This window comes from Plecotus auritus, assembly GCF_963455305.1.
Source record: "Plecotus auritus genome assembly, chromosome: 2".
Classification (NCBI taxonomy): domain Eukaryota; kingdom Metazoa; phylum Chordata; class Mammalia; order Chiroptera; family Vespertilionidae; genus Plecotus; species Plecotus auritus.
The window spans coordinates 56,845,279-56,859,705 of NC_137771.1; the positions used below are offsets into that span (position 1 = coordinate 56,845,279).

The following is a 14,427-nucleotide window of genomic DNA, read 5'->3' on the forward strand; positions in this document are numbered from 1 at the left end:
AATGGGATTGCTTTTTTAGTCTCTCTTTCTGTAAGTTCACTATTGGTGTATAGAAATGCCATAGATTTCTTGGCGTTAATTTTATATCCTGCTACATTGCCGAATTCATTTATTAAGTCTATTAGTTTTTGATGGAGTCTTTCGGGTTTTTTATGTACAAGGACATTACATCTTAATTTCCTTGATTATTCCCTACTGCCAACTATAATATTTTAGTTGCAAAATAACTTAGTAAATAAATATGTTAATATGATTGCATAATATAAAAGTACTATTTACCTTGCTTACTACGTGCTAATAAGAAGAACTTGAGAATTCAGAACATTAACATGACTAAAATTTCCACAAGTAGCAAGAATGCTCTAAGGCAAAACAACTGTTAAGAGTGGACTAAAAGGGTAAATATATATAAATAAAATGCATGTATTTCTTCCACAGTATAGAAAGGCAATGGGAAGAGCTATATGTTGGTTTAAAATTGGCTTATTTAGGGTGTCGTGTGAATATTTAATGCAATCAAAATTTGCATGAGGTTAATAGTTTATTAACTTCTAAGCCATACAGTGGTGAGCATCCTTAAAGAACTCAGAAAAAGCACGTGTTAACTTTCTAAATTCAGGTAATTCTGTAGACGAACAGGAATTGGAAGTGAGAATATCCCATTTGGGAGCATGTTGTTGGTCAGTAGTTGAGACCTGATGGTTATTCTGCAAAGATGTAATAGTTCACATGGATCCCTGTATCTCGTTGAAGGTATGTAGTCGAACCAATCTGAAATAATTGGACGTCTTCCTAGACTTAGCTGCGTCTGAAGAAAAGGGAAACATTTTAATTTTGTAATGTTAATCATTGGATTAGTTCAAGTTATTAGCATTTCTATTTAAATTAATAAAGTATATCTTAAATTTATATGACCCTTATAATATGTTTTCTAAAGCATTTTCACCTGAGGAAAACATTTTTGTTTCCATTTCATTCTTACAACTATATATACACTTTAATATGTGTAGGACACACACATTATTTCTTACAACTGTGAATCTGTATATGTTTTTAATCCTAGATCATACATTTGCTTTTTTAACTTTATTTCATTGTTGACACTATTACAGATGTCCCCATTTTCTCCCCCTATTCCCACCTCCACCCAGCCTCTGTCCCCCCTTCTCCTGACCATCACCACACTGTTGTCTGTCTATAGGTTATGCATATATGTTCTTTGACTAATCTCTTCACCTTCTTTCACCTAGTCCCCCTTTTCCTCCTCCCCTCTGAGAACTGATAGTGTGTTCCATGTATCCATGCCTTTTTTACTATTTTGTTTATTAGATTCCACATGTAAGTGAGATCATATGGTATTTGTCTTCCTTTAACTGGTGAAATACACATGTGTTATTAGCATCTTCTAGAGTAGTGTTGTCAACTTGGATATCCATTAGAATTATCTAGGAAACTTTAAAATATATCAGTGCTAAGGTTCTACTTCAGAAATTCTGATTCAGTTGATCTGGGTTTAGGCACAGACAACATAAATCCTAAAAGTTCTCTCAAATGGTTCTAATAATTATAGAGTACAACTTCATACTGCTAAGCCACAAGAAGACCTAACAGGAGGCTAATCCATATGAAAAGATTAAGTCTCAAAGTTTCAGTTAAGGTACCCTTTTAGAGATTTAATTCTGGAAGCCAAACAACAGTAGGTTGGCTTAGAATTAAAAGTATTGCTGTGTTGCAGACATGTCTCCAGTAGAACCTATACCCTACAGACTACATAATACTCTCACTTAAATGATAGATAATTTTTCATTATTCAATACTTGGTTATTAAAAAAGAATTTAGTATATGCTACAACTGAGCTCGGTGCTTTGGTACACAAAATAGACATAGTCTGTGATGACAGGACTGTGGTCCAGAGGTAAAACCATTTAAATATATGTTTACCATAATATATATAGGCCTCAATAGGGGAAACTATAGTACTAGGAAGCATGGAAATGCAAAGTAGGGGCATTTAAAGTGTTTTTTAAGCCAGTGTTTATGCCATCTTTCACCATCTTGCTCAGTGCTACTTTAGCTCATTAAAATGTAATTGATTAGATCCCAACTATAATCTTTTTGCCCCTCAGGCAAATGATTTTGATCAACTCACTCTATCCTAGTACTTTTCTAGTTTGATTGTACCTAAGAAATAGCATTCATGAAATTTGTTGAGATTTTTTTTTCTATAATAATTGTGCAGGACTAACACTGGACGAGGACTAGCAAGTTACTGAAGATGCAGAAATTTTTAATTGCTTTTGTTTTAAAAATTTGTTGCCAAAATAATTTGACCAATTTGCTTTCTTTACAGTTGCCAAAGGCATGGTTAATTGATATGCACTGTTAAAAGACTTAAGAAAAAACAAAAAACAAAATAGCAATAAAGTTATATTTGTAAGGAATTTGTTTCTGAAGGCACACATTTAAAGATAAGGAGAACTGCTAAAGTCCTTGGTCATTTTATTGGTTTAAATTTATAGGAGTAGCTTTCTTTTCCTTAAGCAGACTTATTTCTTGTTATGCTAGTAGACATGATACAATGATGCCAAAATTTGCAGTTCATTTTGTTAGGGTAAACATGACCTCCATATGGTTGATTTCCCCCCCCCCCCAAATTTGGTTTATTTCAAAAAATCTTATCAAGGAGAAGAATCCCTCCACATTTCTGAGGGATAGGTACTTTCTACTAAACAAATATTTAAGCATATATATATATATATATATATATATATACACACACACACACACACACACACACACACACACACACACACTAGAGGCCCGGTGCATGACATTCGTGCACTGGAGAGAGGGGTCCCTCTCCCAGTCCAGGACCCCTCGGGGGATGTCCGACTGCCTAGGCCTGCTCCCTTAGCGCTGCCTCAGAGGCTGGAGAGGCTTCTGCCACTGCCGCTGTGCTTGCCAGCCATGAGCCCGGCTTCTGGCTGAGCGGAGCTCCCCCTGTGGGAATGCACTGACCACCAGGGGGCAGACGCTCAATGCAGGAGCTGCCCCCTAGTGGTCAGTGCACTCCCCCTGTGGGAGTGCCACTTAGCTAGAAGCCAGGTTGACAGCTGGCGAGCGCAGCAGTGGTGGCGGGAGCCTCTCCCGCCTCCGCAGCAGCGCTAAGGATGTCTGACTGCCAGCTTAGGTCCACTCCCCGGACTGCGAGAGGGCTCAGGTCAGGCTGAGGGACAACACCCCCCCCCCCCACAGGGTGCACGAATTTTGTGCGCCAGGCCTCTAACACACACACACACACACACACACACACACACACACACACACATACATATATATATGTATACATATAATATATATACTTTAATTCTTTATTGTTGAAAGTATTACATATGTCTCCTTTTACCCCCATTGACCTCTCCCAGCCTGCTCCCACCCCTCAGCACAGGCCCTCATCCCCCTACTGTTTGTGTCCATTGGTTATGCTTATATGTATGCATATAAGATCTTTGGTTGATCTCTTACCGCCCCACCCCTGCCCACCCTCCCCTGCTGTCCCTCTGAGGTTTGACGATTTGTTCAATGCTTCTATGTCTCTGGATCTATTTTTGTTCAAGTTTATGTTGTTCATTATATTCCACAAATGAGTGAGACCATGTGATATTTATCTTTCTTCAAGTGGCTTATTTCACTTAGTATAATGCTTTTCAGGTCCATCCATGATGTTGCAAATGCTAAGAGTTCTTTCTTTTTTAAAGCAGTGTATTATTCCACTGTGTAGATGTACCACCATTTTTTAATCCACTCATCTGATGGGCACTTAGGCTGTTTCCAAATCTTAGCTATTGTAAATTGTGTTGCTATGAACGTAGGGATGCATATATTCTTTTTGATTGGTGTTTCTGATTTCATGGGATATATTCCTAGAAGTGGGATCACTGGGTCAAATGGGAGTTCCACTTTTAATTTTTTGAGGAAATTCCATACTGTTTTCCCCGGTGGCTGCAACAGTCTGCATTCCCACCAGCAGTGCACGAGGGTTTCTTTTTCTCCGCATCCTCGCCAGCATTTATCATTTGTTGATTTGTTGATGATAGCCATTCTGACAGGTGTGAGATGGTACCTCATTATTGTTTTGATTTGCATCTCTCAGATGATTAGTGCCTTTGAGCATTTTTTCATATGCCTCTTAGCCTTCTGTATGTCCACTTTTGAAAAGTGTCTATTTAAAGCCAGTTGGAAAAAGATAAATATCACATGATCTCACTCATTTGTGGAATATAATGAACAACATAAACTGATAAACAGAAATAGATCCAGAGACACAGAAGCATCGAACAGACTGTGAAACCTCAGAAGGAAGCCAGGGGAGAGGGAGAGAGGGGGGTAGAGATCAACCAAAGGACTTGTATGAATGCATATAAGCATAACCACTGGACACAGACAGTAGGGGGTGAGGGCATGTGCTGGGGGTGGGAGAGGCTGGGGAAAAGTCAATGAGGGAATAAGGAGACATATGTAATACTTTCAACAATAAAGAATTTAAATTTGAAAAAGGAAAAAAAAGAAAAGTGCCTATTAGGTCCTTTGTCCATTTTTTTGATTGGATTGTTTATCTTCCTTTTGTTAAGTTGTATGCGTTCCCTATAAATTTTGGAGATTAAGCCCTAATCAGATGTAACATCAGCAAATATGTTCTCTCATGTAGTGGGTTCCCTTTTCATTTGGTTGATAGTTGCTTTTGCTGAGCAGAAGCTTCTTATTTTGATGTGATCCCATTTGTATATTTTCTCCTTAGTTTCATTTGCAATAGATGTATCGGTTAACTATATTGCTATGAGATATGTTTGATATTTTGCTGCCTATGGGTTCTTTTAAGATTTTTATTGTTTCCCATCTTACATTTAATTCTTTTATCCATTTTGAGTTTATTTTTGTGTATGGTGTAAGTTCGTGGTCTAGTTTCGTTTTTTTTGCATGTATCCGTCCAATTTTCCTAACACCACTTCTTGAAGAGACTGTCTTGATTCCATTGTATGCTCTTGCCTCCTTTGTCAAATATTAATTGAGCATAATGGCTTGGGTCAATTTCTGGGTTCTCTGTTCAGTTCCATTGGTCTATATGTCTGTTCTTGTGCCAGTACCAGGCAGTTTTGAGAACAGTGGCCTTGTAATATAGCTTGATATCTGGTATTGTGATCCTTCCAAGTTTGTTCTTCTATCTCAGGATTGCTATGGCTATTCAGGGTCTTTTTTTTTTTTATTCCAAATGAATTTTTGGAGAGTTCGTTCTAGGTCTGTGAAATATGCCGTTGGTATTTTAATTGGGATTGCATTGAATCTATAAATTGTTTTGGGTAGTATGGACATTTTAATCATGTTGATTCTACCATTCCATGAACATGGTATATTCTTCCACTTGTTTATATCTTCCTCTATCTTCTTTTTCAACGTCCTGTAGTTTTCAGAGTACAGGCCTTTGACCTCCTTAGTTAAGTTTATTCATAGGTATCTTAATTTTTTTGTTGCAATGGTAAATGGGATTTTTTTTTTGTTTTGTTTCTCTTTCTGTGAGTTCATTATTGGTGTATAAAAATTCCATAGATTTCTGGGTTTTAATTTTGTATCCTGCTATGTTTTCAAATTCATTTATTAAATCTAGTAGTTTTTCTTATGTATTCTTTAGGGTTTTCTATGTATAATATCATGTCATCTGCGAATAATGCCAGTTTTACTTCTTTTCCAATTTGGATACCTTTTATTTCTTCTTCTTGTCTGATTGCTATGACTAGCACTTCCAAAACTATGTTGGACAGTAGTGGTGAAAGTGGGTATCCCTATCTTGTTCCTGTTTTTAGGGGAAATGGTTTTAGTATTTGCCCATTAAATATGAGGTTGGCTATAGGTTTGCTATATGAGGCTTTTATTATGTTGAGGTATGATCCCTCTATTTCCACTTTGCTGATAGTTTTTATCAAAAAAAGGGTGTTGGATTTTGTCAAACGCTTCTTCTGCATCAATTGATATGATCTAAACCTTTATATTTTTATGCTCAAAATTATTTTGAGATTTTGAAAAGAAAGATTTGTATCCTGATTGTAAAAAATCTGATTGTAGTTTGAGAGAAATGCAAATCTCATTGAAAATATTCTATTGGGAGAAAATGTCTGTTAAAATTTTAATTTATTGTGTTTTTAAGAAACATAGAAATCCTAATAAACATAGGTTTTCATGTCATTAGAATGTAATATTAATATACATTTACTTAGTAACTACCAAAATAAACTATAAACTATGTTTATATTTAGAAGACAAAATTATGAAATAAAGGACTGATATTGGAGAAAATTTGAATTTTGTCTAATTGTAACTTATAAGCATACTGGGGGCCCGGTGCATGAAATGCGTGCACTTGTGGGGGGGTCCCTCTCTCACAGACTGGGAGCCTTCAGGGAATGTCCTACTGATGGCTTAGGCCTGCTCTCTCTGCGGGAGGTGACCGGGCTGATTAGGGGAAGGCGCCAGCCCCATCACCCTGCTGCTGCAGCCACTGCCATCCACCGCAGCCGCCAAGGTGTTTTGATCAACACGGACTCCAGTCCCTTCACCATGGAAAAAATGACAACTTTCTTAAGGCATTTTCAAGATGTGTCTTTCATAGGATATGACATTTCTTTTTTTTTTTTTTTTTTAATCCTCACCTGAGGATATGTTTCCATTGATTTTTAGAGAGTGTGGAAGGGAGAGGGAAAGACACAGAGAAACATCAATGTGAGAGGGACACTTTGATTGGTTGCCTCCTGCATGAGCCCTGACCTGGCCCCCGGCCAGGGAAGAGCCTGCAACCTAGGTACATGCCCTTGATCAGAATCAAACCTGGACCCTGCGGTCCACAGGCCAAGGCATTATTTACTGAGCCAAACCAACAAGGGCAGGATATGACATTTCTTAGCTCTCCAGCAGCGGACCTTCGTTTTTTCCTCCAGAAGTGTGGTGGAAAAACCCTAGATCACCTTTTTGGATTCTTATTACCCAGTTACCAAGAACATTACCAGTGGCGTACAGGGAGCTTAGCCAATGAGTGGTCAGAAAAGGTGTTTCCTCTGTAGCTCACACGCAGAGGCAGGACTGCTGGCAAGCCAAGGCTGGCACCCAGCCCCCCATCTCCTGGCCTGCTCAAGCCTCTGCTGCGGCTTGGGCAGGGCCCCCCCAGCTCTGCTCAAGCCTCTGCATGTTTTGGGCAGGGCCCCCGGCTCCAATCAAGCCTCTGCCGTGGCTTGGGAAGAGCACCCCTGGCTCTGCTCAGGACCTGCTCAAGCCTCTGCTATGGCTTGGGCAGGGCCCCCCAGCTCCGATCAAGCCTGTGCCGTGTTTTGGGCAGGGCACCCTCCCCCGGCTCTGCTCCAGCCCTGCTCAAGCCTCCGCTGCCCTGCCCCCTCGGTGCCAAGGCCCGCAGGCCAGGAGTGGTTGGGGCATTCTGGGACCCCGGCCTCTCAGGGCCTACACGCGGGCCTATAGGCTCTGAGCAGCCTGGGTCTTTGGCGGGTTAATTTGCATACTCACTCCTGATTGGCTAGTGGGCATCACGGAGGTATGGTCAATTTGCATTTTTCTCTTTTATTAGTGTAGATACTCAGTGATTAATTTTTCAATGGATACAATCCATAGATTAAAAATTAACTTAATTTTTGCCTCACAATTTTATCTTAAAATTGATCAACAGTTGAGCCCAAATCCAAAGAACAATATTTTGCTTACCTGTATTTCTCTGATTGAAATGACAGAAAGCACTCTGGAACATAGCACTAAACATGTTTTTGCATCTTCCTGGATATCTACCAATTCATGATCAACCATTATTCTCACTCTTGAAGGGTAGAGCAATATTGTTAATACAATGTTGATGGGGTTTTTTTCTCTTTCTAAGATTCCATATTGCAGGAGTATTTTTAAGATGCTGGATTGTCTTGTCTGAGCTACATAAAGTAGAGGTGTGATGCCACTTAGTGGGCTTGGACAGTATACTGGTGTGAAAGTTCTGTGAATCAAACAAACAAACGAACCTCACTGAATTATAGAGAACTAAGAGATATGGTAAACACTTTGTCTTAACAATAATAGGAAAATAGTAGTACTCACTTATATATTAAATGTCTTAAATGTTCATGCAAGTTTATATAGAATATGTCTTAGTTTTCTGCTCTATTAATGTAGAACATACTCAAAATTAAAGAAATAAGAAAACTTCTACTACATACTTAAGCCCCCTTTACTCTTGTAAGAACAAACAAACTAAAGATTTGCAATGTGTAGGAAGTTTTACTTTTAGTAATAGTAATTCTGTTTCTCATTTGAGAAATCCATTGTGATTAGAACAAGTATAAAACTGGTGCAGCTCTGGAAAATCTAAAATGGAAAAGGGAGAAAGACTTTTTATTTCATTTTATTAATATTACAGAATTATGTGACCATTTTGATATCTTTTTGTTTGTTTTTATTGTTCTCAATTATATGTCAGAGGTGTGCTTGAAATGAGTTTAAATATTGGACAAAGAGGAATAAGTGCAACTACTTTAACTCTTTTTTTAAATTCCATTTTTTCCCTTTAATAAAATTAGAATTGGTATTTATAAGTTTAAGAAATGTAAATGCCATGTCAGATCCTTCAAGGGCAGAATTTTATTTTCGTTCTTTAGTAAAGTTATGAAAGTCCTCTGCAATCTTGTTTTCCTGATGGGCTTCATGATGACTAGACTTGAAAATTTCTCTTCCCTATGACAGAAATGAAAATTTCTGTTTCTACATTTAGAGTCTTGCAATTGTTTCATTTAAAGATACTTATGTTTGCTGTTGAATTGGTCTCCATATATAGGTAGGACATAGTAGAACCAACCACAGGCTATTTTATCTTATTGGGCCTTAATTTGGCCAAGTAAACATGACTTTTAGGGTTAAAGAAAGGGAAATTTTATTCATGCATCTTGTCTCTGGTTTCTCTTGATTGGTCTAATAAAATACTAATATATTCTGCAGAACAGTATACAAACCATAAATTCTGGTTTGGGACAATTATGCAGAATAAGGAAAGCATTATTTAAAAGAGGGAATTTTAAGATTGCATAACTTAATTAAGATGGGAGATAACATGGTATAATGCCATAAAAAATGGATATTAAGGGTTCTAGGTTCCAGGTTTTGCTTCTCCTAACTAGCTAGTATGATGTTGAATAAGTCAACCTCTTTGGGTCTCAGTTTCCTTTTGCATTTATATATTAGTTTGTTCATTCATTAATTCATTTAATACTTGCTTATCTAGAGCATACTGAGTAATAGGTATGCAGAGATGAAAGATATAGTCTTGGTATTAAGATGTTTATTACAGTCTAGTAAGGGAAACAGACAGTAATTCAATAAATATAATGCAGGGTTATAATTACTATGATAGAAGCATGGTTGGGGCACTCTAGAAGCATTGAGGAAGGGCACTTACTCTACTGGAATAGTCATGCTCTAGCTTATTCTGGAGCTAATACCGGAAGGATTAGTAGACATTTGCCAACAAAAAGATTGGAAATAATGTTTCATAAACCAACATTGGAGAATTGTTGTACCTGAATTACCTATATAAAAATTAATATTTTGTATTAGATAAGTTCTCTGGTTGAAGTGTATTTGGGGGTCCTAGAGACCTCCTCTGTGATGATTCCATCAGGACCTCCAAAAAGTAAAGTTTGAAAATCACTAAACCAACTACTTTATCTCCAAAGTTTCAATGAGCCCTAAAATGACAAGATTTTGTGATTTAAGCAAAAACAATAATAGAATGGTGCAGTGCAGAGCAGCAGTTTAGAAATTAAAAAGTGGGTAGTCCTGCTGATGTGGCTCAGTGGTTGAGCATTATTGACCTATGAACCAGGAGGTCACGGTTCAATTTCTGGTCAGGGCACATTCTGGAGTTGTGGGCTCGATCTCCAGTGGGGGTGTGCAGGAGAAAGTTGATCAATGATTCTCTCTCATCATTGATGTTTCTATCTCTTATCCCTCTCCCTTCCTCTCTGAAATCAATAAAAATATTTAAAAAAAGAAGTGGGTTTTTGTCATAACACTGCTCATGGTATATCTATATCCTTTTAAGCTCTGTATATACAAATACTGTATATGCACTCTCTCCTGAAATTGTCTCCAGGTCAATATTGTACTAGACATTTCATCTTTTTCACAAGTACTTCCAACACACATCCAAAATTGAACTCCTAAACTACTTCTCCTTTTGTATTCTTATCCTGCTTATTGATATTCACTTTCCCCAAGCACCACTGCATCCAACTGTCTCACATTTCTTTGATTTATATGTTTTTTCCTCCCTTTTAAATTCTATCTTGCTCATTGTATAAGGCCCTGTCTAATAAACACTTTTGTGAAGTCTTCTTTGGATTACATGACCTTCCTCTTATCCTCATGGAACTTTGTGCATACTTCCATTAAGCCCTTATCATTTTGGACATTTTTAATCTTTAATTTTCTCTTCAAAAATAAATGAGTGAGCAAGACGAACTATACAAATTTAAGCTACACAACAGCAATAATTTTTGTCTGCTTTAGTCCACCGTTATATCCCTGAATGCCTAGAACAATCCTTGGCCCATAGTAGACACATAAATTTTTTAATTGATTTGTTTCACTATTATCTCTAATATATATATGTATATGTATGTGTGTGTGTGTCTGTATGTGTGTGTGTGTTCCTTAAATCTATAATCTATTCTGTAGCTTTCAGACCTAACAAGATTTTTAATTAAGTGCAATCATTTAAGATTTTCAAAAACAATCTAATTTATTCATCTTGCTAGCCCTTAAGAAGATATTTGATGTAAGAGTCCTATAAATAAGAAGATACTTTGGACCAAAAATGTTGAAAACCTAACTAAAACTCAAGTTAGTTTAAAATGAGATTTAAAAGTCTAATCTGTACCCAAATGACATATGATTAATCCCCATGTTTAAAGAGCATGTTACTATTAACCAAAATTTGCTTAATCTGTACTGACAGTTAATTATAATAGTACTTATATCGATGGAGTGAAGCAAGCAAAGCAGGAATCCTTTTATAAATGTGAGGTTAATGAACTGAACTCTCTGTATCTGAAAACCTGTCACACATGCTTATGAAATGGGGCATAATATTTCCATGTAGACATGCAGAGAATGATTTCGTTTTGAAGCTATAATAATTATTTCTAAATTTTTTTTTACTATTCCTCCTTTGGTTTTGAGCTGATAAATTCAATAGATGTTTCTTTATAATAAGTTTATCTTTGATATTTAAGACAGTTGACTATTCTCAGCCCTCTTTCACTGGTTTCTCTTTCTCTGCTCTCCACATCTAAGCAGATATGGCCTTTCCACTAATTTTCATTTGACTAATTGTTCTCAGGCAATTTTCATCTATGGCTATAACTTCAACTACTGTCTACTAATTTATTCAACAAATACTTATTGAATACATACTATATAGTGTTTTGGGTGCTTAGGATACATGAATCAACAAAACAAAGATGCCTCCTTTCTTGATTATATTGTAGTGAGGGGTAACACAATGCCAAATGAACATTGCAAATAAGCAAATTTTATAATGTTAGAAGGTTTGATAAGTACTGTGGGAAAAGAAAAAGTAGAGCAGGGTAAGAAATATGGATGTGCAGGAGGGTGCAGTGAGGGCATTTTCCAGTTTTAAATGGGATGATAAGAGAGGGCATAGCAGAATGATGCCATTTGGATAAAGAAGAAGGAGCTGAAGTTAGCCATTTGGATATTTGAGGACCCTAAGGCAGGAGAGTGGACCTGGAGTGGTGAAAGAAGAGTGAGGGAGCCAGTGTGTCTGAAAGAGTGAATAGGGTGGGAATAGTAGGAAATGAGCACAGAGGTCATGGGATGCCACATCAGATGGAGCCTTGTAGATCGCTGTAAGAACTTAATTTTTTATTATAAATTGAATGGAGGAGCCATTGGATACTTTGAGTAAAAAAACAACAACATGATCTTATGTTTGTTGAAAATTTGTTATGGAATAAAAGGAGGGAAATCACTTAGCTTGGTACAAGGTGATAACAGTGGAGGTGGTCATATTCTGTATCTTGTTTGAAAGTAGAACCAACAGATATCCTGACAGATAAGATGTGGGATGTAAAGAAAAAGAGAAACATCAGCTAGTGCACTCCATATTAGAGGCTGCTGATTTCTGCTATAGTTACAAATATAGTAGTCCTTAAAAAAACCAAAAGTGCTATTTTAGGGTTTTATTACTGGTTTTGCATACCAGAGCTATAAGTTCCTATATTTGGGTGGTCATTAAAGAAAGAAATCCAGTTCTCCAATACCACAGTGATACACAATTAAGAAAACAGCTCAACTTCAGGTGGAATCTAAATTGGTTTAGTCTTTAACTGATCTTATCTGTGTTGTTTTTCATTGCATACATGCTTCTATCATGGTGCTTAGTACAGTGCATCACACATAGTAAGATGATAAATGATTTTGAATGAATGAACAAATGCACATCTAATCAAACCAATACCTAAAACTAAAGCGCAAACTGGAGTTAGTGCAAGTTAAGTAACTTGAGACTCTATGTTATGGACTCTGCAAAGAGGTCACATTGGAGATTTATTTTTACAAGATCCTCCTTAGTATTTATTAGCTAGATTGACAGGCTCCAACTGTGTGAAAGTTTGTTCTATAACAGACTAAAGCAGGTATTTGGCTTTCATTGTGCTCAATTATGGGGAATTTGGAGTCAAATTTATCAATGCTTAACATACAAAGAGGGAATAAGTGTGTTTAATAAGTATTACTAAGTGAATTTGTGTGTATATTCTGAATTATTTTTTGAAAGTCAATTTCTTTTAAAAAGTCCATTTATATACATACTATAGATATACATTCTCAGTATACAGTATCTTTGTCTACTTAGAGAAATCTAAGTTGTCTATCATTGCATTACCTTGAGCATTAACATGTAAGCTTTATAAAGCAGAACCACTAGTAATTTACTGGTACATACTAATATACATATAGGTAAAAATTTATTGAATAAGAAAAGGAAGGAATGAAGGAGTGAACAAATGAGCATTCAAGTCAAGATTTCTTATCCATATGTATATATAGCCACTATGCATATGCATTTTAGAAAAAAGTAATATAATTTCCTAAATAGCAATTTTTTTATGGTAAAAACATATGAGATTATTACCTCCATATCAGTGCCAGGTTACAACTTCTGTCTTGAACATAGTCTTTTGTCTTCTTGAGAAGCAATTCCACAAAGTCAGGATTACCTTTTCTGGCAAAAACCCAGTACAGAATTGTATTCACACATATTTCAGTAAATTCAAGATTAAAATTCAGTTCAAAACGGTATCCTGATTTTTCCACAAATGCGATGTAATCTGTGAGTAGTATGTCAAACCCATCCAAGTCGACATACCTCAGAATTTTTGCCAGTGTTCTGTAAATTCTAGGTTCGTAACAGTGATATCCCCATTGACCCAGAAACTGTAAGGATGGTCTTTTAACAATTTTGTCAACAAGATTGCAGAATATATTGCTTCTTGGACAAGAAGTCTTACGACATAATTTAGAAGATTTACTCATTGCTACTTAGGCAATGATATAGTAATGAAATCACAGGAAGGCATACTGTAATCCTTCAGTTACATATTTTGATAATGGGGTAGGCTTTACTCCACAAACAGGAAGTACCCTTTAAACTGTGGCCAGAAAAATTATCACAAGAATTATTACCATGAAGTACTGGATGACATCACAATAGGTGGAGGTCTGTCATCAGCATAGGTCAGGAACTTGGGATATTATATGTGACTGGTGACATTTGAGAGAGATATTGGACAGATATGCCATGTGTGAGAGCTAAGATATGATATTCTTAGTGTTCTAAGAACTCAGTTCAAACTAGTATCAAGTGCAGTCTATATATTAGACAATATATTACTAATCAGGTTGATTATTCTTTTAGGTTATCACGTCAACACAGAGATGATAGAGTGAGAATGGCCAAGACTGTTGTTTTCATGTTCTGCATGCGTACTGCCTGTTCTCACTCACTACTCATAGAATATTTCCCCTATTTTATTGTTGAAGAAATATGAGGCTTAGATATGTAAAGTAACCTGCCAATAGGTACTATATTAATTCTCAGACAGAAAAGAGTTCATAAAGTATGAAGCAAAATTTAAAATTTAATTTTAGAATTTAACATTTTATAGAGATTTTTAAAATATAAATTAGAATATATATCATTAGGCATTAAAGGTACTTCAAGCTTTATATGGTACTCTTGCACCAGTAAAACAAAGTAGAAATATGTTATAGTTTTATCTTTACTTAGTAGTTTATGCTTCAGCCTACCT

General features: G+C 36.4%; 1 protein-coding gene across 1 annotated transcript; it reads right to left on the bottom strand.

Moving 5' to 3' along the window:
• Positions 1-601: 601 nt before the first annotated feature.
• Positions 602-13,651, bottom strand: ASB17 (ankyrin repeat and SOCS box containing 17; the record flags this gene model as incomplete). Its single annotated transcript, XM_080655089.1, has 3 exons — positions 602-808; positions 7,760-8,039; positions 13,251-13,651. 3 exons carry the CDS (start codon positions 13,649-13,651, stop codon positions 602-604), a joined length of 888 nt encoding a protein of 295 aa, XP_080511215.1.
• Positions 13,652-14,427: the final 776 nt, after the last annotated feature.